The sequence below is a fragment of the Oncorhynchus clarkii genome, chromosome 19 (assembly GCF_045791955.1).
Source record: "Oncorhynchus clarkii lewisi isolate Uvic-CL-2024 chromosome 19, UVic_Ocla_1.0, whole genome shotgun sequence".
Lineage (NCBI taxonomy): Eukaryota > Metazoa > Chordata > Actinopteri > Salmoniformes > Salmonidae > Oncorhynchus > Oncorhynchus clarkii.
In genome coordinates, this window is record NC_092165.1 from 24,064,410 (window position 1) to 24,088,559 (window position 24,150).

General features: G+C 42.3%; 1 protein-coding gene across 2 annotated transcripts in view; it reads right to left on the reverse strand.

The window, feature by feature from the left end:
- LOC139374951 (serine palmitoyltransferase, long chain base subunit 2a) overlaps positions 1 to 24,150 on the reverse strand; it is a 58,620-nt gene that overhangs the window by 8,599 nt on the left and 25,871 nt on the right. For both annotated transcript variants that reach the window (XM_071116224.1, XM_071116223.1), the window contains exons 8-9: positions 23,479 to 23,698; positions 22,684 to 22,810 (exon numbers count right to left, since the gene is read on the reverse strand). In XM_071116224.1, coding sequence (XP_070972325.1) covers positions 22,684 to 22,810; positions 23,479 to 23,698 — 347 coding nt within the window. The remainder of the gene's footprint in view (positions 1 to 22,683; positions 22,811 to 23,478; positions 23,699 to 24,150) is intronic.

Here is a 24,150-nt window from a genome sequence, read left to right on the forward strand (position 1 = left end):
TCGGTTCTCACTTGTCAAATATTCTGCGCATGCTAAGGACTCGGGCCCAGGAATTTCCCCTTCCCTGACGATTCCCCCCTGCTAGTCGCCCCTCCGCCACCGTTGTCCAGATGCGCTAAGTGATGCCTTCAAGTCACTTTGCAGTGGCACATTCCTGCCTGGGGTGCCAGGCTGAACAAAACACATCATCCCCAATTGAGAGCTACACATTAGAGAGTGACACACACACGTCAGGATTGGTTTATGGAATGCTGACGTTTTGATGAAACGGGGGGGAGCAGCAATCACTTGAGCGAGAGGAGAAGAGGGAAAGCAACAAGTGTGGGAACGTGACAGGGGATCATTGGACTCGACGTGTGTATAACATATGAAAGTTGACTTGAAACATATGTTAACATTGCCAAATCAAGTGACTCACTGGTTGATGGCACACTGTGGTATTTCACCCAATAGATATGGGAGTTTATTCAAATTGGGTTTGTTTTTGAATTCTTTGTGGATCTCTGTAATCTGAGGGAAAACTGTCTCTCTAATATGGTCATACATTTGGCAAGAGGTTAGGAAGTGCAGCTTAGTTTCCACCTCATTTTGTGGGGTGTGGACATAGCCTGTCTTCTCTTGAGAGCCAGGTCTGCCTTTATCAATAGCAAGGCTATGCTCACTGAGTCTGTACATAGTCAAAGCTTTCCATAAAAGTTTGGGTCAGTCACAGTGGTCAGTTATTCTGCCACTGTGTCCTCTCTGTTTAGGGCCAAATAGCATTCTAGTTTGCTGTTTTTTTGTTAATTCTTTCCAATGTCTCAAGTAATAATATTTTTGTTTTCTCATTATTTTTTGGGGTCTAATTGTGCTGCTGTCCTGGGTCTCTGTGGGGTCTGTTTGTGATCAGAGCCCCAGGACCAGCTTGCTTAGGGGACTCTTCTCCAGGTTCATCTCTCTGTAGGTGATGGCTTTGTTAGGGAAGGTTTGGGAATTGCTTCCATTTAGGTGGTTGTAGAATTGAACGGCTCTTTTCTGGATTTTGATCATTAGCAGGTATCAGCCTAATTCTACTCTGCATGCATTATTTGGTGTTTTACGTTGTACACTGAGGATATTTTTGCAGAATTCTGCAAGCAGTCTCTTAATTTGGTGTTTGTCCCATTTTGTGAATTCTTGGTTGGTGAGCGGACCCCAGACCTCACAACCATAAAAGGGCAATGGGTTCTATAACTGATTCAAGTATTTTTAGCCAGATACTAATTGGTATGTCAAATGTTATGTTCCTTTGAATGGCATAGAAGGCCCTTCTTGCCTTGTCTCTCAGCTCGTTCACAGCTTTGTGGAAGTTACCTGTGACACTGATGTTTAGGCCGAAGTATATATAGTTTGTGTGCGTGCTCTAGGGCAACAGTGTTTTTGGAATACCATTATTTCTTGTCTTACTGAGATTTACTGTCAGGGCCCAGGTCTGACAGCATATGTGCAGAAGATCTAGGTGCTGCTGTAGGCCCTTGGTTGGTGACAGAAGCACCCGATCATCAGCAAACAGTAGACATTTGACTTCAGATTCTAGTAGGGTGAGGCTGGGTGCTGCAGACTGTTTTAGTGCCCTCGCCAATTCCTTGATATATATGTTGAAGAGGGTGGGGCTTAAGCTGCATCCTCGTCTCACCCCATGGCCCTGTGGAAAGAAATGTTTTTTTGCCCATTTTAACCACACACTTGTTGTTTGTGTACATGTATTTTATAATGTCGTCAACACTACTTTCAATCAATTTGTATAGCAGACACTAATGTCAAATTGAGTCAAAAGCATGAGAAGACTTTGCCCTTGTTTTGTTTGTTTGTCAATTAGGGTGTGCAGGGTGAATACGTTGTCTGTCGTTACAGTAATTTGGTAAAAAGCCAATTTGACATTTGCTCAGTACATTGTTTTCAGTGAGGAAATTAATGAGTCTGCTGTTAATGATAATGCAGAGGATTTCTCCAAGGTTGCTGTTGATGCATATCCCAAGGTAGTTATTGGGGTCAAATTTGTCTCCACGTTTGTGGATTGGGGTGATCAGTCCTTGGTTCCAAATATTTGGGAAGATGCCAGAGTGAAGGATGATGTTAAAGAGTTTAATTGGAATTTGTGGTCTGTATATTTTATCATTTCATTGAGGATACCATCAACACAGGCCTTTTTGGGTTGGAGGGTTTGTATATTGTCCTGTAGTTCATTCAATGTAATTGGAGGATCCAGTGGGTTCTGGTAGTCTTTAATAGATTATTCTAAGATTTGCATTTGATCATGTACATTTTTTGGATGTTTGTTTGGAGAAGTGGGTTAACCATACATCTCAGTTTTGGATAGATCTCTGCACACAACCCCCCTGAAAACATATTCCCACCCTTTTGACTCCATCCCCCCTCTCTCTCCCTCTCCTCCGGCTGCTCACACACACTGTGGGAAAGTATATTTATTTATTTTACCTTTATTTAACTAGGCAAGTCAGTTAAGAACAAATTCTTATTTTCAATGACGGCCTAGGAACAGTGGGTTAACTGCCTGTTCAGGGGCAGAACGACAGATTTGTACCTTGTCAGCTCAGGGGTTTGAACCTTGCAACCAACCACTAGTCCAACGCTCTAACCACTAGGCTACCCTGCCGCCCCATATACCCGACGGCGCAGGACTGACAGCACAGTATTATCATGGTCAGTCAGCCCATGCATGCCAGAGATGACTTGTACACTGGACAGAGAGAATCACTTAGGGCTGTCCCAAATCGATAATGACCTTGATGAAAACAAATGGCAGCAGGCTGCTTGGTCTGGTTCTGAGTCACTATCCTCTCATCTTCCAAATGGAGCTGTGTGTTGTGTTCAACTGATACGGGACACTTGGCACTGCCCACCAATACACAAGACTACTGCCACTGCTGAGGGAGAGAGTATAGAGGGAGGGGAGAGAGAGAAAGAAAGCGAGAGAAAGGAGGGGAGGGAGAAGGAGGAGAGTGGGAGAGAGAGGGGGGCGAGAGGGAGGAGGAGAGGGAGAGAGAATGGGAGAAAAATAACACAATTTCTCTCTTACTCACGTTCACCCTCACACAAGCACATACTCGTTGCCATGTTCTCCAGCCATTTCCCTAATGATCCCAGCCTTTCCCCTCCAGAGCTGTGATCAGCTACATAAACTGTGAGGAGAACAAATGTATTAAGACCCAGAGCAGGGCTGGCCATCTGAAAGCAATAAGGCCTTACAGGGGGAGCAGTGTGTGTGTGTGTGTGTGTGTGTGTGTGTGTGTGTGTGTGTGTGTGTGTGTGTGTGTGTGTGTGTGTGTGTGTGTGTGTGTGCGTGCGTGCGTGTGGAGTGGTCGCTGACTTCAAGCTCTTCAGTCAGAGTGTTCTCTCTCCAGGGGGATGGGGTGCAGGGCTCTCCAAAGAAAATCTTTCTGGGGTACCCTTTCAACAGCTAGTTTCACAACACACACACACGTACGCAGTGGCACGGGCACATTCACATACACACTTAACTCCTTCCAGACACGGGGCAAAGGGATCTGGAGTGAAAGATGGGGGGGTGGAGAGATGAAGGAAGGGGGAGGGGTGGAGGGTGAAAAGGAGAGGGATTGAGGGGGATGGAGGGGCGAAAGAGCTTCCAGATGTAGGGGCTGTTTCCCTTTCAGATGAAAGTTCCTCCTCACTTCCTTCTCATCTGAGAATGGGGGGAGGAGGAGGGATAAGTACAAAACACCCACAGCGCTTTGGAGGTTTCTACACCAGCTTCAGTTCAAGGGCTTCTGACAAGCAGAGATGGTCAGAACACACACACACGTAAGCATTTCGATGGACGATGTATACCATGTGTATCCTGTACTCCTGTACATACGACTAATAAAACTTAACACACACACACACACACACACACACACACACCTCTGAGTAGCAGTAGAATAAGAAGCTGGGGTGGAAGCTCTATATGGCAATGTCCATGCAAAATCGGGGTTTCACTCACACACACACACACACAAAACTTACACACAGCCATGGAAAGATCAACAGCTTTAGAAGACTCTAGATTCTGTATCTAAACCATGCAAAGTAAAAGACAAATGCAAGGTAGAGACAGAACGAGGCAAGGAGAGTGAGTTAATCACTTCTAAACTCAAGACCGTTCAGAGACCAAACTTCTCCAATCTAATGTAAAGTTCAATGTCCTGAAGAGACAATGGGACGTCTGACATCACTAACTCTGGACCCCGCCTTTCTCAGGAGTCAGGGGAAGTCAACACCCTCACTCTGAGACGGATGGGCTGGAGTTGGTATGGCCCATCTCAATGTCAACCAGATATCATGCAAAACCTGTTTCTAGCCCGGATCCATCCAGCCTTAATCCACTCAATCATCCAACTGGATTCAGATGGATTCTGGAAGACAGATTTTGAATCAAAACAAATGAATTGAACAAAAGATTCTGTAAATAGGAGACACGCTTGTTGGCCATGTTCAGTCCTTGGTAGAGCAGTGGCACAATGTTCATCAAGGCACGGAATTGTTGGCCTTGTCCAGAAATACATGCCTCCCTGACATGTACCCAACTGAAGATGGGGGGTGTGGGCGCGGGGAACCACTTGAGTACCATTTCCCTTCTATCCGTCGCACTTCCTGCATCTCCGTCCCATTTCTTGTCTGCCGTGGCCGTCACTCCAGATGAGACCCACATGCTCCCAGGCGTGACGGAGACCTCCCAACTTCCCAAACTCACCGGGAAAACCGTAATATCAGGGAATGGGAGTTTTCCCTGAGTGGAAACAGGGATTGTTCCAAAGACTTTCTCCTGGGCTCCAGAGATAATATTTATCCCTTCAACATGTTTTTAGGATTACGGTTTACTAATCATCCTGTGACAACGGCTTTGTAAACCACTCCGAAGAATAATAACACATTAACTCAACCACGTCTTGCCTTTTCACTTCAAATCTTATTCACCTGTGGAGCTAACTTGGATCCATCACAGCAGCTTTGCACAAGTGATATACAATACATCTTTATAGTATTGTCTGTAGAAGTTGAATACATTATTATAATTAGTCTATCTGGGTGTGAGGCTTGCTGGCTGGTGCTTTGCAGTGATGGCTCCACCTCTGCTTCTTGTACTGATGAGGGTCTAGTAACACAGATGCATGTCTCTCTTTCAGTAACATCATATCCACTTTTGTGGATCACTACTTTTGTAGGTCACAGTAGCTTCACTTGGCTATTTAACCTTTATTTAGGCAGCGAGTCCCATTGAGACAACTGTCTCTTTTGCAAGAGAGCCGTGCGTGACCAGCAGAAATGACACATTAAAAAGTTAGACAACTAATGCTTCAATCAAGGCAGGAGCACGGACAATACAAAAACACTATTATAAAAGTGGTTTCGTTGGTGAACAGGTCCTACAACAATATGAACTACCCGAAAGGCACAGATGCGTCCAACTGTAGGGTATTCTGAAGGTTCGACAAATACATAGCTTTTGGAAAAATAAGAAACACATGTTGTTGATTTTTTTCTGTTTAAAACTATTCTGCTACACCATGTCCTAATGAACACTGCCCTGGTCTGTGGTCCTGATAAGGCCTGGGCTATCCGTGAAGAATGACTGGGTTTGGCCCATAGATCTGAGAGGGTGTTTTTACACCACATTTAAAGGCCACTTTACAGGCCTGTAACTCCAGGGGTTATAGCTCTACTGTACTACTGCCTGGCTAGGCACGCTGTATAAATTACACTGGATGAATAGAACCAAATCACACCATATGTGTGTGTGTGTGTGTGTGTTTAAAAAAGCCCCGTTCCCACATAGTGTAGGATTAATTATCTGTGGTGCACAGAGGAGAGAGACGTGTTGTGAAGGTCTTTTGATGGTTTTCCCATGAACTTCCTCTCAGTGTTTTATCTGTGGACACTGGAAGGTTGAGTGAGAACCAAGCATGGATGGTTTTAACATCACCTCTAAAAGGCCAAGATGCAGTCTGAAAAACAACACAGAGCACGAGAACAGAGGAGAACGGGTGGTGAGACTACGTGGTCATCTGTGACATCCATTCATATGCCCTGTGAACGAACATTGCCACATCCTAACTTGAGATACATGTGAGACTAATTGTCACGCAAATCCTACACTTATCAAAGCATGATCATTTCTGTGAAAAGTCCAGTTACACGCACACCTCCCTATTTCAGATTCTGCTCTAAGAGTGCATCTGTGGTGACATCAAGGGGGAGGGGGCAAACGTCCCCCCTCTAGCCCATTGAAGGACCACCCTGATGGGAGTTTAGAGGGTGTCGGTCACCCTGGGGAACCACAGGATATCCGGCCACCTATATACGACCTCCAACTGAAAAAAAAAAAAGTACATTGTGCATCCCACACGCACACACAGACCATTATATAAATGCACACACTCATGCAGGCATGCACACACACACACATTGACCCCTCCCCCAATTTGATTGCTTTTCCAGTCATGACCCAGTTCACACACACAGCGATCATTAAAAATGCCAATTAGCACGCCACTATGCTAAACACTGTGGCCACAACATCACAATTTCGCAACATACACTGATGTCAATGACAGATTCAAGGTATGGGTCAGTTCAGTGGTCAATCAAAGGGAAAGGCGGGGAGGAGAGCAAGGTATGGACAGCTCTGCTGTCACTCAAAGGGAGAGATGGGGAGGAGGGCCAGGTACAGACAGCTTAGCTCTGACACACAGGGAAAGGCAGGGAAGAAGGCCAAGTTTGGTCATATCTGCTGTCAATCAAAGTGAGAGGCGAGGAAAAGAGCCAGGTATGCCAATGTGTCCTTCAACAGTTGTTTGACATCTTTGGAGCAGCGCTCTATATACAGTGAATGAAGGGTGGAAAAGAGGAGGAGAAAGGATCTAGGATCAGTAGTAGACCTCCTGAGGCTGCAGTAATGGTAGGATTGCCTGCAGGAACAATGTCTTTGTCTAGCAGGAGTACATGTGTATCAGATCTAGGATCAGTAGTCGACCTCCTGAGGCTGCAGTAATGGTAGGATTGCCTGCAGGAACAATGTCTTTGTCTGGCAGGAGTATATGTGTATCAGATCAGATGTGGTGAGATGTGGACAACCTTGAGCAAGGCTATGTTACAGAAACAGTCACTGAACGTACGCTCGAATGTGCATGCGCACACACACACACACACACACACACACACACACACACAAAATATAATAAAATATAAAATAAAATATAAAATATAATAAAATAAATCCCACTGCAAAAGTTAATTAATTAATTGATGGAAATACCAGTCGATGGAAATAAATTTGACCGTCATGTTTATCGGTCGATAGGAACATTTGCATAATTTAAATGAAATTGGCCTGGTTGTATTTTTGTTAGTCGTCATGCATCTTATTTATCTAACAACTACACGTGCACAGCATACAGACTATTTGAGTGGGATTTCACCTGCTGCTCCTCAGCTGGTTGCAGCTGGAGTAAAACATGTGCTTTAACTTCTTGGTGACGGGGCAGTATTTTCACGCCTGGATGAAATGCCCAAATTCAACTGCCTGCTACTCATCCCCAGAAGATAAGATATGCATATTATTAGATTTGGATAGAAAACACTCTGAAGTTTCTAAAACTTGCCCTGTTCAGAACGAGGGTCACTTGTAGTCTACTGTTAGATAGAGGAGTGACAAGAAAGCTAGCTACAGTTTGTTTTCATCCTGTATTGAACACAGATCATCCCGTCTTCAATTTGATCGATTATTTACGTAAAAAAAAAAAACTAAAGTTGTATTACAAAAGTAGTTTGAAATGTTTTGGCAAAGTTTACAGGTAACTTTTATTTTGTAGTCACATTGCACAAGTTGGAACCGGTATTTTTTTGGATCAAACGCGCCAAATAAATGGAAATTTTGGATATATATAGACGGAATTAACCGAACAAAAGGACCATTTGTGATGTTTATGGGACATATTGGCATGTGTGATTTAATTAAAATTTGATTTTTATAGTAATTTATTTGAATTTGGCACTCTGCATTTTCCCTGGTTAAGAAGACCGTTCATTCACTGAGCAACGATTCTAAATGCAATCGCGTGTTACGAACTGTTTTGGTGAACAACAAAAAATAGCCACTATTTTTATTTCTCAACTGGTAATTGAAGTGTTCCTCCCCATTCAAGTGCAGGCAACAGGCTATCAGCGCGTCACCCACCACTTTACATCGTGAGCTGGAGGCAGTATGCATTTTGAAAATATACTTAATTGTTTGAAACCTGTATGTTTTACCTCATATCATGAGGTATGCCTCACCTTGGTTCAAAGTAGCCTATAGGCAAAATCTGACCATGGAAACGTGGAGACAATTACTTTAAAAAATACTTCATAGGCTGCGGGTAAGTTCAAAGTTTGGGTAAGCTTACAATTTATCTTACCATTTCTACTGTTTTGGGTGCCATTTATGATTTTCATGTGTGCAACAGTTTACTGTGAGAAACTATAGTTTTAATATATTATCATTCACAATGGATGTAAAAAAAAAAAAAAAAAACACCTTTCAACATTTCTGAGCAGCAGGCTAGGTGCTTACTTCTATGCGCGCTCAGGCTCACTCCTTCAGCATTATCAGGACAGAGAAACCAGACCCATGCTCAATGTTCACATGGAGCACTCCAAACAAAAGACAATGAACAAATTTACAAAACTTCATAGATGGTTACTCTGCAAACAACGTTTCCACTCCGAGAATGAGAACGGTAAATGACTGTAATTAATACATGCATTCAAATAAATTGAATGTAACCAAATGACAGGGGTTAACTGTACATTCACTACTGGTGACATTCGTAATGGGGATTTGATTAAAAAAATAATAATCAAAGGGCAAACAATTCACACAAGGAAACAATGAATGCGCAAGAATTGGCAGGAGACAGCTGAGCCATTCTGGAGAGAGACTCGTCTACAGTGCATTCGGAAAGTATTCAGACCACTTGACTTTCTCCACATTTTGTTACGTTTCAGCCTTATTCTAAAATGGATTGAGTCTTTTTTCAATCAATACCCATAATGACAAAATGTAAACGGATGTTTAGACATTTTTGCAAATGTATAAACAATAAAAAAAAACAGAAATACCTTATTTACATAGGTATTCAGACCCTTTGCTATGAGACTTGAAATTGACCACAGGTGCATCCTGTTTCCATTGATCATCCTTGAGATGTTTCTACAACTTGATTGGAGTCCACCTGTAGTAAATTCAATTGATTGAACATGATTTGGAAAGGCACACGCCTGTCTATATAAAGGTCCCACAGTTGACAGTGCATGTCAGAGCAAAAACCAAGCCATGAGGTTGAAGGAATTGCCCGTAGAGTTCCGAGACAGGATTGTGTCGAGGCACAGATCTGAGGAAGGGTACCAAAACATTTCTGCAGCATTGAAGGTTTCCAACAACACAGTGGCCTCCATTCTTAAATGGAAAAAGTTTGGAACAACCAAGACTCTTCCTAGAGCTGGCCGCCCAGCCAAACTGAGTAATCGGGGAGAAGGGCCTTGGTCAGGGTGGTGACCAAGAACCGGATGGTCACTCTGACAGAGCTCCAGAGTTCCTCTGTGGAGATGGGAGAACCTTCCAGAAAGCCAACTGTCTCTGAAGCACTCTGCCAATCAGGCCTTTATGGTAGAGTGGCCAGACAAAGCCACTCTTCAGTAAAAAGACTCATGACAGCCCTCTTGGAGTTTGTCAAAAGGCCCCTAAAGACTCTCAGACCATGAGAAATAAGTTTCTCTGGTCTGATGAAACCAAGATTGAACTCTTTGGCCTGAATGCCAAGCGTCAAGTCTGGAGGAAACCTGGCACTATCCCTACTGTGGGGATATTATTCAGCAGCAGGGACTGTGAGACTAGTCAGGATCGAGGGAAACGGACCAAGTACATAGAGATCCTTGATGAAAACCTGCTCCAGAGCACTCAGGACCTCAAGACTGGGGCAAAGGTTCACCTTCCAACAAGACAACGACCCTAAGCACACAGCCAAGACAACGCAGGAGTGGCTTCGGGACAAGTCTCTGTATGTCCTTGAGTTGCCAACCAGAGCCCGGACTTGAACCCAATCGAATATCTCTGGAGAGACCTGAAAATACCCGTGCAGGGATACTCCCCATCCAACCTGACAGAGCTTGAGAGGATCTGCAGAGAAGAATGGGAGAAACTCCTCAATTACAAGTGTGCCAAGCTTGTAGCATCATACCTAATAAGACCTGATCTGTAATGTCAATGGTGCTTCAACAAAGTACTGAGTAAAGGGCCTGAAAACTTAAGCAAATGCAATATTTCTGATTTTATTTTTAATAAATTTGCAAAAATGTCTAAAACCTATTATTGATTTGGCATTATGGGGTATTGTGTGTATATTTTAGAATAACATAACAAAATGCTGTAACATAACAAAATGTGGGAAAAGTCAAGGGGTTTGAATACTTTCCGAAAGCATTGCATACCTTTGCGAAACACCCCTCCCCTTCTTCATTTCTCAACATTTGAAATTATACTCAAGACACATGTTCTTCAGACATATTTTAGATGCTTTTCACTGACGGCTTGTGATTTGAAACAATCCACAGAATTTTCTTAAATAAGAAAATGATCCTTGAGTCCTCTGTGGCGAAGACATGCTTTCTGGGGACTTATTTTGAATGATATTATTTATTTTTGTATAAACAGGAGTAATTATAGAAATATATCCAAATGTATTTCCATCTGTCACATAGGGTACCGTTATCAGGTGCTCTGTTTAGAATGGCGCATTCCCAGGTGCTCTGTTTAGAATGGCGGTTTCCCAGGTGCTCTGTTTAGAATGGCGGTTTCCCAGGTGCTCTGTTTAGAATGGCGGTTTCCCAGGTGCTCTGTTTAGAATGGCGGTTTCCCAGGTGCTCTGTTTAGAATGGCAGTTTCCCAGGTGCTCTGTTTAGAATGGCGGTTTCCCAGGTGCTCTGTTTAGAATGGCGCTTTCCCAGGTGCTCTGTTTAGAATGGCGCTTTCTCAGGTGCTCTGTTTAGAATGTATTTTTTCCGCAAATTGCCTCTCTGTAAATGTTTGAAAATTATGTTTTATTGGCTTCTTCATTACATGAGTTGCCTGTTCTGTTCAGGTGTATTACCATAATCTAAATGTGATATTTTTTATCATTCTGAGCACCGTGGACACCCTAATGGGTTATGCACCCAATACATATGGGTCCACTACAGATCTCAAATGGACGCTAAATTTAAAATCTTCCCGTCATGTTGTCCGGCTCCACATTTTCCTAGCGGAAACACGGACACGGACACAGACACACACACACACACACACACACACACACTTCACCTGGGGCAGACAGGGCAAGAGCAACTGTTTGTTGTCGTTGTCCTGCCGTGATTAAGTGGCATGTGTGTGTATGAAAGTGTGCGTAAATGCCCTTGTTCTTGCACGTGTACAAAAGTGTGTGTGTGAGAGAGTTGGTTGAGAGGGCCTCACCAAAGGGCCTATCAGTGTGGCCTGCTGGGTAATTGTTGCCATATTGGAGGGGTTTGGTTGGGGTTCTGGGTTAGATATTGTACCTGGAAAGACTCTGTGCATCTGTGGAAGCCATCACTCTTATTTAATGAGTGGTGAAAAACAGAAGAGGGCAGAAACTAAAAACCTCCCACATGACATTCTTTCCCTCCATCAAAAGCATGAAAGTGAAACAATAGTGATGATTCAAGGTTAGGGTTGACCATACAGAATGTATTGTACAGAGAGTGGGAAAAGTATGTGATGACTGTTGTTTATCCACAATATGTTTAAATTAAAATTATGCAACACTAAGCAGGGACAGTGACAGGAATAAAGTAAGCGAGAACTTAGATTGTGGAATCAAATCGGACCATGCCTATTTCAAGCTTACCCTTAAAAATAAATAATTGTAAATAATTGTACACACACACACACACACACACACACACACACACACACACACACACACACACACACAACCAGTCAAAAGTTTGGACACCTACTCATTCAAGTGTTTTCTTTATTTGTACCATTTATACATTGTAGAATAATAGTGAAGACATCAAAACTATGAAATAACACATATGGAATCATTTTATATTTGAGATTCTTCAAAGTAGCCACACTTGGACTTGATTACAGATTTGCATACTCTTGGCATTCTCTCAACCAGCTTCACCTTGAATGCTTTACCAACAGTCTCAAAGGAGTTCCCACATATGCTGAGCACTTGCTGAGCACTTGTTGGCTGCTTTTCCTTCAATCTGCAGTCCAATTCATCCCAAACCATCTCAATTGGGTTGAGGTTGGGTGATTGTGGAGGCCAGGTCATCTGATGCAGCACTCCCTCACTCTTCTTCTTGGTCAAATAGCCCTTACACAGCCAGGAGGTGTGTTGGGTCATTGTCCTGTTGAAAAAAAAAAGCCCAAACCAGATGGGATGGCGTATCGCTGCAGAGTGCTGTGGTAGCCATGTGGGTTAAGTGTGGCTTGAATTTTAAGTAAATCATTGACAGTGTCACCAGCAAAGCACCTCAACACAATCACACCTCCTCCTCCATGCTTCACGTTGGGAACCACACATACAGAAATAATCCATTCACCTACTTTGCATCTCACAAAGACACAGCGGTTGAAACCAAAAACCTCTAATTTGGACTCATCAGACCAAAGGACAGATTTCCACCGGTCTAATATCCATTGCGCGTGTTTCTTGGCCCAAGCAAGTCTCTCGTGTCCTTCAGTAGTGGTTTCTTTGCAGCAATTCAATCATGAAGGCCAGATTCACTCCTGTTACTTGAAATTTGTGAAGCAATTATTTGGGATGCAATCTGAGGTGCAGTTAATTGCCGATTTCTGAGGCTGGTAACTCTAATGAACTTATCCTCTGCAGCAGAGGTAACTCTGGGCCTTCCTTTCCTGTGGCGGTCCTCATGAGAGCTTGATGGTTTTTGCGACTGCACTTGAAGAATATTTAAAAGTTCTTGAAAATTTCAGGATTGACTGACCTTCATGTCTTAAAGTAATGATTGGCTGTCATTTCTCTTTGCTTATGTGAGCTGTTCTTGCCATAACATGGACTTTTACCAAATAGGGCTATTGTCGATATATAAACCCCACCATGTCACAACACAGCTGATTGGCTCAAAAGCATTAAGGAGGAAAGAAATTCCACAAATTCACTTTTAACAAGGCACAGCTGTTAATTGAAATCCATTTACTAACTAACTATTTTATCAATGTACCAAATCGGGCTTCAGGAAGAAGCATAGCACAATTACAGCAGCCATGAAGGTTTTAAATGATATCACTGAAGCCATTGATAAAAAACAGCACTGTGTCTCACTTTTTATTGATCTCTCTAAGGCTTTTGATACAGTTGATCATGCTATACTAAGGCAGAGATTGTCGAGTGTAGGTCTTTCGGAGCATGCAGTTGCATGGTTTGCTAACTATCTGTCTGATAGAACTCAGTGCACTCAATTTGATGGGCTTATGTCTGTTAAATTGTCTGTCTTGAATGGTGTGCCCCAAGGCTCTGTACTTGGTCCTCTCTTATTCACTATTTATATAAATGATTTAGACAAAAATTCATTTTTATGCTGATGATACTGTTATTTACTGTTGTGCCTCGTCTCTTACAAAAGTTTTCCAGAACATGCAAATTGCTTTTTATACTGTTCAACATATCTTGTGTCAATTGAAGCTTATCCTCAATACTGACAAAACTAAACTAACGGTGTTTTCTAATGCAAGAAATAAAACCTTTCACCTATTACTACCTGTCAGGGAAAGGAGATTGAGGTTGTAACCTCATATAAATATCTTGGAATTTTAGTTGATGAAAGCCTCTTTTAAATTGCATATTCAACAACTTGAAGCTGAAAATGGGATTTTATTTTAGGAATAAGGCCTGTTTTTCTTTTGAAGCCAGAAGGAGGCTAGTGTCAGCTACATTATGCCTTTTCTAGACTATGGGGATATTTTATATATGAATGCTTCCGCTCAGTGTTTGAGATCAATTGACACCCTTTACCATGGCGCACTGAGATTGATTTTAAAACAGCAAAACCCTTATGCACCGCTGCACTTTGTATACCAGGGTTGGCTGGCCTTCTCTAGTCACTCGTAGGCTCAGTCACGGGTACAAAGCCATTTTGGGTTTACTACCTTTTTATTTGGGCATTTTTATTGTTCAGAAATGTGGTGGGTACTCTCTTCGTTCGCTGGACTTTATCCTGCTAACTGTTCCAAATGTTCAAACTGAATTTGGTAGAAGGGCTTTTACAAAAAAATAATGAACATTTCAAAGTATAAAGGGTCAACAGAATGCCAGAGAACGCAATAAACCATTCAAATGTGGATTACATGTCCTTTTAACATGTAATCTGCGCCATCGTCTTACAAAATACTTTTAACTGGAAGAACTTGTCCCGATTGGTGTTTTTAAATCACTGACGAAGGACTGAGGATGATTCCCTGACCTGTCAATGTTTTTAATTTGCTGTTTTATACTCGTGAATTCAATGGTTTTTACTAGATTACTTTGGTTTTTACTAGATGACAATTACAACAATACTGAATTAACACTTATTTTAACTTAAAATAAAACATCAATAAAATCAATTTAGCCAAAAAATAAATAATGAAACATGTTCAATTTGGTTTAAATAATGCAAAACCAAAGTGTTGGAGAAGAAAGTAATATGTGCCATATAAAAATGTGTGCCATGTAATAAAGCTAACATTTAAGTTCCTTGCTCAGAAGATGAGAACATATGAAAGTTGGTGGTTCCTTTTAACATGAGACTTTAATATTCTAAGGTAAGAGGTTTTAGGTTGTAGTTAATATAGTATTTATTGGACTATTTCTCTCTATACCATTTGTATTTCATATGTAATTCATACCTTTGACTATTGGATGTTCTCATAGGCACTATAGTATTGCCAGTGTAACAGTATAGCTTCCGTCCCCCTCCTCGCCCCTACCTGGGCTCGAACCAGGAACACATCGACAACAGCCACACTCGAAGCATCGTTACCCATCGCTCCACAAAAGTCGCGGTCCTTGCAGCGCAAGGGGAATAACTACTCCAAATCTAAAAGCGAGTGACATTTGAAACAGTATTAGCGCACACCCAGCTAACTAGCTAGATATTTCACATTGGTTACACCACCATTAGGCTGATAGGCTTGAAGTCATAAACAGCGCTATGCTTGCGAAGAGCTGCTGGCAAAACGCACGAAAGTGCTGTTTGAATGAATGATTACGGACATGCTGCTGCTCGGTCAGACTGCTCTATCAAATCAGACTTAATTACAACATAATAACACATAGAAATACGAGCCTTTGGTCATTAATATGATCGAATCCGGAAACTATCATTTCGAAAACAAAACGTTTATTATTTCAGTGAAATACGGAACCGTTCGGTATTTTTTAAATATTCTTGTTACATTGCACAACCTTCAATGTATGTCATAATTACGTAAAATTCTGGCAAATTAGTTCGCAATGAGCCAGGCAGCCCAAACTGTTGCATATACCCTGACTTTGAGTGCAATGAACGCAAGAGAAATGACACAATTTCACCTGGTTAATATTGCCTGCTAAACTGGATTAGTAGTTATAACTAGTGAGTATGATTGATTGTTTTTTTATAAGATAAGTTTAATGCTAGCAAGCAATTTACCTTGGCTTCTACTGCGTTCGCGTAACAGGCAGGCTCCTCGTGGAGTGCAATGGTTAGAGCATTGGACTAGTTAACTGTGCGGTTGCAAGATTGGACCCCTGAGCTGACAAGGTGAAAATCTGTCGTTCTGTCGTTCTGCCCCTGCACAAGGCAGTAAACACACAGTTCCTAGTCAGTGAAAATAAGTATGGGTTCTTAACTGACTTGCCTAGTTAAATAAAAGGAATTAAAAAATTATAATAATAATTTTTTAATAATCTGAAATCGGCACGCAAAAATACCGATTTCCGATTGTTATGAAAACTTTAAAATCGGCCCTAATTAAATCGGCCATTCCGATTAAATCGGTCGACCTCTATACTGTATATCCAAATATTTATGCTAGTTAGCTGGCTAACTCCTTAAATCCTGCTTTGCCGTATACCCCTTAAGTAGCTGGACTAACCTAAATCAACATCTCTTTACAACTTTCAGCTTTGAAAAACATTTCACATGCTGTCAGAAGTCACCGTTTACTCTTTTGGAATATATATATATATATATATATATATATATATACAGTGCCTTGTGAAAGTATTCGGCCCCCTTGAACTTTGCGACCTTTTGCCACATTTCAGGCTTCAAACATAAAGATATAAAACTGTATTTTTTTGTGAAGAATCAACAACAAGTGGGACACAATCATGAAGTGGAACGACATTTATTGGATATTTCAAACTTTTTTAACAAATCAAAAACTGAAAAATTGGGCGTGCAAAATTATTCAGCCCCTTTACTTTCAGTGCAGCAAACTCTCTCCAGAAGTTCAGTGAGGATCTCTGAATGATCCAATGTTGACCTAAATGACTAATGATGATAAATACAATCCACCTGTGTGTAATCAAGTCTCCGTATAAATGCACCTGCACTGTGATAGTCTCAGATGTCCGTTAAAAGCGCAGAGAGCATCATGAAGAACAAGGAACACACCAGGCAGGTCAGAGATACTGTTGTGAAGAAGTTTAAAGCCGGATTTGGATACAAAAAGATTTCCCAAGCTTTAAACATCCCAAGGAGCACTGTGCAAGCGATAATATTGAAATGGAAGGAGTATCAGCCCACTGCAAATCTACCAAGACCTGGCCGTCCCTCTAAACTTTCAGCTCATACAAGGAGAAGACTGATCAGAGATGCAGCCAAGAGGCCCATGATCACTCTGGATGAACTGCAGAGATCTACAGCTGAGGTGGGAGACTCTGTCCATAGGACAACAATCAGTTGTCCTATGGACAGTGTTGCTTCCTAAATGGACAGTTGGATTTCACAGAAGTGTGATTGACTTGGAGTTATATTCTGTTGTTTAAGTGTTCCCTTTATTTGTTTGAGCAGTATATATACACATACATACATATATACATACATACATTCATACCACACACAATTCGATCGGGTTAAAGTCTGGGCCACTCAAGGACATTCAGAGACTTGTCCCGAAACCACTCCTGCGTTGTGTTGGCTGTGTGCTTAAGGTCGTTGTCCTGTTGGAAGGTGAACCTTCGCCCCAGTCTGAGTGCTCTGTACTTTGTTCTGTTCATGTTTCCCTCCTGAATAGTCTACCAGTCCCTGCCGTTGAAAACCACAGCATGATGCTGCCACCACCATGCTTCACCGTAGGGATGGTGCCAGATTTCCTCCAGACATGACGCTTGGCATTCACGCCTTATCATTCAATCTTGGTTTTATCAGACCAGAAAATCTTTGGCAAACTCCAAGCGGGCTGTCATGTGCCTTTTACTGAGGAGTGGCTTCTGGTTGTTTTTCTGAAAGGTTCTTGGTCACCTCCCTGACCAAAGCCCTTCTCCCCCGATTGCTCAGTTTGGACGGGCAGCCAGCTCTAGGAAGGGTCTTGGTGGTTCCAAACTTCTTCCAATAAGAATGACGGAGGCCACTGTGTTCTTGGGGACCTTCAATGCTGTATTAATGTTTATGTACCCTTCCGCAGACAATCCTGTCTCGGAGCTCTACGGACAATTATTTTAACCTCATGGCTTGGTTTTTGCTCTGACATGCAGTGTCAACTGTGGAATCTTATATAGACAGGTGTGTGCCTTTCCAAATCACATCCAATCAATTGAATTTACCACAGGTGGACTCCAATCAAGATGTAGAAACATCTCAAGGAAGATCAATAGAAATAGGATGCCCCTGAGCTACATTTCGAGTCTCATAGCAAAGGGTCTGAATACTTCATGTTGTTTTATAAATTTGCAAACATTTCTAAAAACCTGTTTTCGCTTTGTCATTAGGGGGTAGTGTGTGTAGATTGAGATTTTTTTTATTGAATCCATTTTAGAATAAAACTACCTTAACAAAATGTGGGAAAAGTAAAGGGGTCTGAATACTTTCCAAATGCACTGTACCTAGGTAAGAATGCTGTTCATCGACTACAGCTCAGCCTTCAATACCATAGTGCCCTAAAAGCTCATCACAAAGCTCAAGGCATGGAACTGGACCCTTCCCTTTGCAACTGGCACCTGGACTTCCTGAAGGGCCAACCCCAAGTGGTGAAGGCAGGCAACAACAACTCCGCCATGCTGATCCTCAAAATGGGGGCCCCAGAGGAGGTGCGTGCTCAGCCCCCTCCCCCTTGTTCACCGATGACTGCGTGGCCACTCACGCCTCCAACTCTATAAGCAAGTTTGCTGACGACAACAGTTGAAGCCTCAGAACCAACAACGATGAGACAGCCTACAGGGAGGTGGTGAGAGCCCTGGCGGAGCACACCATCATCCACATCGACAGAGCCGTAGTGGAGAGGGTCAAAAGCTTCAAGTTCCTTGGCGTGCACATCACTGACAACCTGAAATGGTCCCTTCACACAGGCAGCATGGTGAAGAATGCACAACAACCTCAAGGAGGCTGAAGAAATTCGGTGTGGCCCTCATTTCTCCAGATGCACTATTGAGAGCATCCTGTCGGGCTGTATCACCGCCTGATATGGCAATTGCACCATCTGCAACCACAGGGCTTTCCAGACCGTGGTGCAGTCAGTCCAACGCATCATCGGGGGCACACTGCCTGCCCTCTAGGACATCTACAGCACCCTGTGCCACAGGAAGGCCAAGAAAATCATTAAGAACCACAGCCTGTTCACCCCGCTAACATTTAGAAGGTGGAGACACTACAGTTGCATAAAAGCTGGGACCGAGTGACTGAGAAAGAGTTTATCTCCAGGCCATTATCAAACAGTCAACACTATCCAGCCTCTGCCCAGTACCCTGCCGTGACCCTTAGTCACTGTTCTAGCTGGCTACCACCAGGTACACTACCCTGCACCAAAGACTTTATACGTATATACTGTAATCTAGACTAGTTATGGCTCATCCTAAATAACTACTGCTGTAAACACCCTTTTCTATTCATTTACTGTCCATACTGTCTATACACTGCATTATATTTATATACATTAGGGGTGTGACGTTTAAACAAAATTGGGATCGACAAAGTTTAGAAAGAAATCCCTAACTGAAAAACAGTGCAATTATCACAAAACTACCACTAACAGGCCCCAATCATCATCATCATCAAGCGTAAAATAAACTTTAAACAAATGCCTAACGCAACCATGCTGAACGTTAGTAGATCTGCATCTTTCAAATTATTTGCCCCGGATATAAAGCACGTCATCCTCGTTAACAGTAAAAAATAAAAAATAATAATAAAAAATATATATATATATATATATAAAAATGGCAGCGAGTGAGAGAGTGAGACAGGGTAGAGACAGCAGTGAAGTCCTGTATGGCAATACTTAGAGAAGTTAAATGAGGAGGTTGTGAAATGCAAACTCTGCGAGGTGGAATTGAGCTACAGTGGCAGCACAGGTGCAATGCTGAAAAGGGAGGCACTGTGAGACCCAACCCGTTCCTGGCAGCAGTGTGATAAGGGACAAGGGAGAAAATCACAGCGCTGATTACAGAAATGATTGCAGTTGATTTGCAGCCATTGTCAACGGTAGAAGATGTCGGCTTCAATGTTGCCCTATTGGCATGTATAGAACCAGACTACAAGATGCCATGTCGAAAAACTGATGGAGAAATTGTGCAATGATTACTCTGCAAGTAGGCCTACAAAAGCGCCAGCTATCGAACAACAAGAACCTAATATTTATATATTTCTAAATTCCATTCTTTTACTTTTTAGATTTGTGTATTGTTAGATATTACTGCACTGTTGGAGCTAGGAACACATGCATTTCACTACACCCGCAAGAACTTCTGATAATTATGTGTATGTGACCAATATAATTTGAACAGATTGTTGGACGTCAATGAACACACTGTCATACATCACTGCAACGACCCATCACGTTAAGGAGAAGTGGGACATGAAGTCCCAGGAAATACTGACAATTAAGAACATGGAGGAGGCACAGAGCAGAGAAACTAAAACGGCATTAACAACCATCGTTGCTGAGTGGGTGGGGGACAGTAGTAATATGAGTGTACACACACATACATACATACATTTATATATACACATATATACATACACACACACACACACACACACACACACACACACACACACACACACACACACACAGTTGAAGTCGGAAGTTTACATATACCTTAGCCAAATACATTTAAACTCAGTTTTTCACAATTCCTGACATTTAATCAAGTAAAAATTATCCTTAGGTCAGTTAGGATCACCACTTTATTTTAAGAATGTGACATGTCAGAATAACAGCAGAGAGAATTATTGTTTTCAGCTTTTATTTCTTTCATCACATTCCCAGTGAGTCAGAAATACTCAATTAGTATTTGGTAGCATTGCCTTAAAACTGTTTAACTTGGGTCAAACGTTTTGGGTAGCCTTCCACAAGCTTCCCACAATAAGGTAAATTTTGGCCCATTCTTCCTTTCAGAGATGTAACGGAGTCAGATTTGTAGGCCTTGATCACACACACTTTTTCAGTTCTGCCCACAAATTTTCTATAGGATTGAGGTCAGGGCTTTGTGATGGCCACTCCAATACCTTGATTTTGTTGTCCTTAAGCCATTTTGCCACAACTTTGGAACTATGCTTGGGGTCAATGTCCATTTGGAAGACCCATTTGTGACCAAGCTTTAACTTCCTGATTGATGTTGCTTCAATATATCCACATAATTTTCCATCCCCACGATGCCATCTATTTTGTGAAGTGCACCAGTCCCTCCTGCAGCAAAGCACCCCCACAACATGATGCTGCCACCCCCATGCTTCACGGTTGGGATGGTGTTCTTCGGCTTGCAAGCCTCCCCCCTTTTCCTCCAAACATAAAGATGGTCATTATGGTCAAACAGTTACATTTTTGTTTCATCAGACCAGAGGACATTTCTCAAAAAAGTACGATCTTCATCCCCATGTACAGTTGCAAACCATAGTCTGGCTTTTTTATGGCGGTTTTGAAAAAGAGGCTTCTTCCTTGCTGAGCGGCTTTTCAGGTTATATCAACATAGGACTAATTTTACTGTGGATATAGACACTTTTGTACACGTTTCCTCCAGCATCTTCACAAGGTCCTTTGCTGTTGTTCTGGGATTGATTTGCACTTTTCACACCAAAGTACGTTCATCTCAAGGAGACAGAACGCGTCTCCTTTCTGAGTGGTATGACGGCTGCGTAGTCCCATGGTGTTTATACTTGCGTACTATTGTTTGTACAGATGAAGGTGGTACCTTCAGGTGTTTGGAAATTGCTCCCAAGGATGAACCAGACTTGTGGAGGTCTACAATTTCTTTCTGAGGTCTTGGCTGATGTGTTTGGATTTTCTCATGATGTCAAGCAAAGAGGCACTGAGTTTGAAGTGAGGCCTTGAAATACATCCACAGGTACACCTCAAATTGACTCAAATTATGTCAATTAGCCTATCAGAAGCTTCTAAAGCCAAGTTATTTAAAAGGCACAGTCAACTTAGTGTATATAAACTTCTGACCCACTGGAATTGTGATACAGTGAATTATAAGTGAAATAATCTGTCTGTACAGATATAGTATGTCTGTACAACTGTTGGAAAAATGACTTGTGTCATGCACAAAAGTAGATGTCCTAACCGACTTGCCAAAACTATAGTTTGTGAACAAGAAATTTGTGGAGTGGTTAAAAAATGAGTTTTAATGACTCCAACCTAAGTGTATGTAAACTTCTGACTTCAACTGATAATATATATATATATATATATATATATATATATATATATTTTAACACATATCTGACTCAGTTACACCAGCGCTGTCAGGAGGAATTGGCCAAATTCATCCAACTTATTGTGGGAAGGTGGTGGAAGGCTACCCGAAACATTTGAGACACACACACACACACACACATATTCCGGTCCCTGACATCCTTCTGATATTTACTAATTTCCTTATTACTATTGATATTTTCTGGATTGTGTGTGTATTTTTAAATATATTATTGCTTGGTATTACTGCACTGTTGGAGCTAGAAACACAAGCATTTCGCTGCACCTGCGATAACCTGCAAATCTGTGTACACAACCAATACACTTGATTTGATGGTACTGTAGTTAAAGCCTGATAAATAGCCTACTATATAGTCAGTGTTTACCCAAGCTTGGGTATAGCAAGTACATTACGTTTCCACCAATATAAAACACTTATTACCTCACACACAGTCAGTAAATCAGAACCCTACTCTGTGTCTGTCCAGAAACTAAGTTTGTCTGTTCAGAGCATTCTGCCATGCACGTCTTAAACAAGCTTCTGCCGCCCCCTTGTGGTGAAGCATGGTATGGGTCAACAGAAAACACCTCAGTACCAACCACAGAGCAAAAACTTCCTCTAACACCTTTTACAGCTCAGTGCAATGTCTTCAAAATGGCATTTCATTGCATTAGTGTGTGTGGGGGAAATAGCAGCTTTTCACTCTATCCACTGTGTTTCTACGTGTCGGACTCACCAAGCGTCGTCCCGTCCTCCCCCATAATGCACTTCATAGAAGCGATGATCTGCTCCACGATAGGAGGTGACATGGACGCGGCGTACACCGCACTGTGAGAGTGGGAGCGCAGGTACTCCAACAACTCCTAGAATAGAACAGAATAGAATGTTATTGTCGATTCTGAGGTTAGTATATTTGCAACACTAAAAGTATACATTTCTGATTTCACACTTGGCATAAAAGTAGATATCTACATTGTGCGCCGTTGCTCTTCACCCTTCTCTCTCAAATGTTGCTGTGTTGTTAATATGTCATGTTTTTATATTGATATGGTACATTTACAGGATCTGAAACGTTTATTTGTAACGTGATTGAAACGTTTTAGTAACAGTAAAGGACGTTGTGCGATTCTAAACGTGTGCGACTCAAGCTATACTTTTCCTTGTGCGCATGCACGGGCAATAACACGAGTGGCACAAAATGGAACATAACATTGCAGAAAAAGTTCAGAATGAGACAATTTCATGTGTACAACATCAAAAGACCTGCATCACTATCCTGAGAGCGTTGCCGTTTTGAAAAGGACGTATTTGGGTGTTTTTGGAGCCGTTGGTTCATGTTTTATCTGTGCCGCTGCAACAGCTGAATGAGCATGAGGAAGTCTATCGCTGGCGGGGTACGCTTTTCAAATCCAGGTGAAATCGCAACAAAAGTGTCAGGACACTTCTATAACATACCATTTACATACAAAATACAGATTTGGTTTAAAAAAAAAAGTGAACTTGTCCATTACAACAACGTTATCCTCCTCACCTTCCTGCCTCCGATGTAGCCCCCAGCGGCGCCAAAGCTCTTGGTGAACGTCCCCATCATGACGTCCACGTCTCGGGGGTCCAGACCAAAGTAGTCGACCACACCTCGGCCCCCTGGCCCCAGAGCCCCAATACTGTGGGCCTCGTCCAGGTACAGATAGGCCCTGTAGCGCTTCTTCAGAGCTATGACTTCAGGTAGACGTACTATACTGCCTTCCATACTGGGGACAGATGGAGAGGGGTAGGAAGGTGGGTGGGTGGGGGTGACAAGAGGGACAAAAGATGGAGGAAGTATCCCATCTTCACTTCAGGGGACATTTTCAGCCATCACATCACATAGTGTACATTTGACTAATGAGAGAGAGAGCACCAGTGTTGGGAGTTCCTGTCGATTCCTTCTTTACAGTATAAAGTTTAAACAGCATGTGGCCTGGGGTGGTCTAGCGGTCTAAGCTGCTGCCTCTGAAGTATATGTACAATGTTCTGCTGCCAGCAGGCCTTCTTGAACATGTAAACTTTCATGTGCCTTAATAACAAACTCGTATGTGATCTGTAAACATTTTTAATGAGCCTAGTTCAGCCTAGGAGACAGCTAGGGAGAGACAGGATCCTTCCTGGACTGCCATGATTGGCTGAGATAATGGTGGGGCTGTACATGCCGAGAGATGAGTCC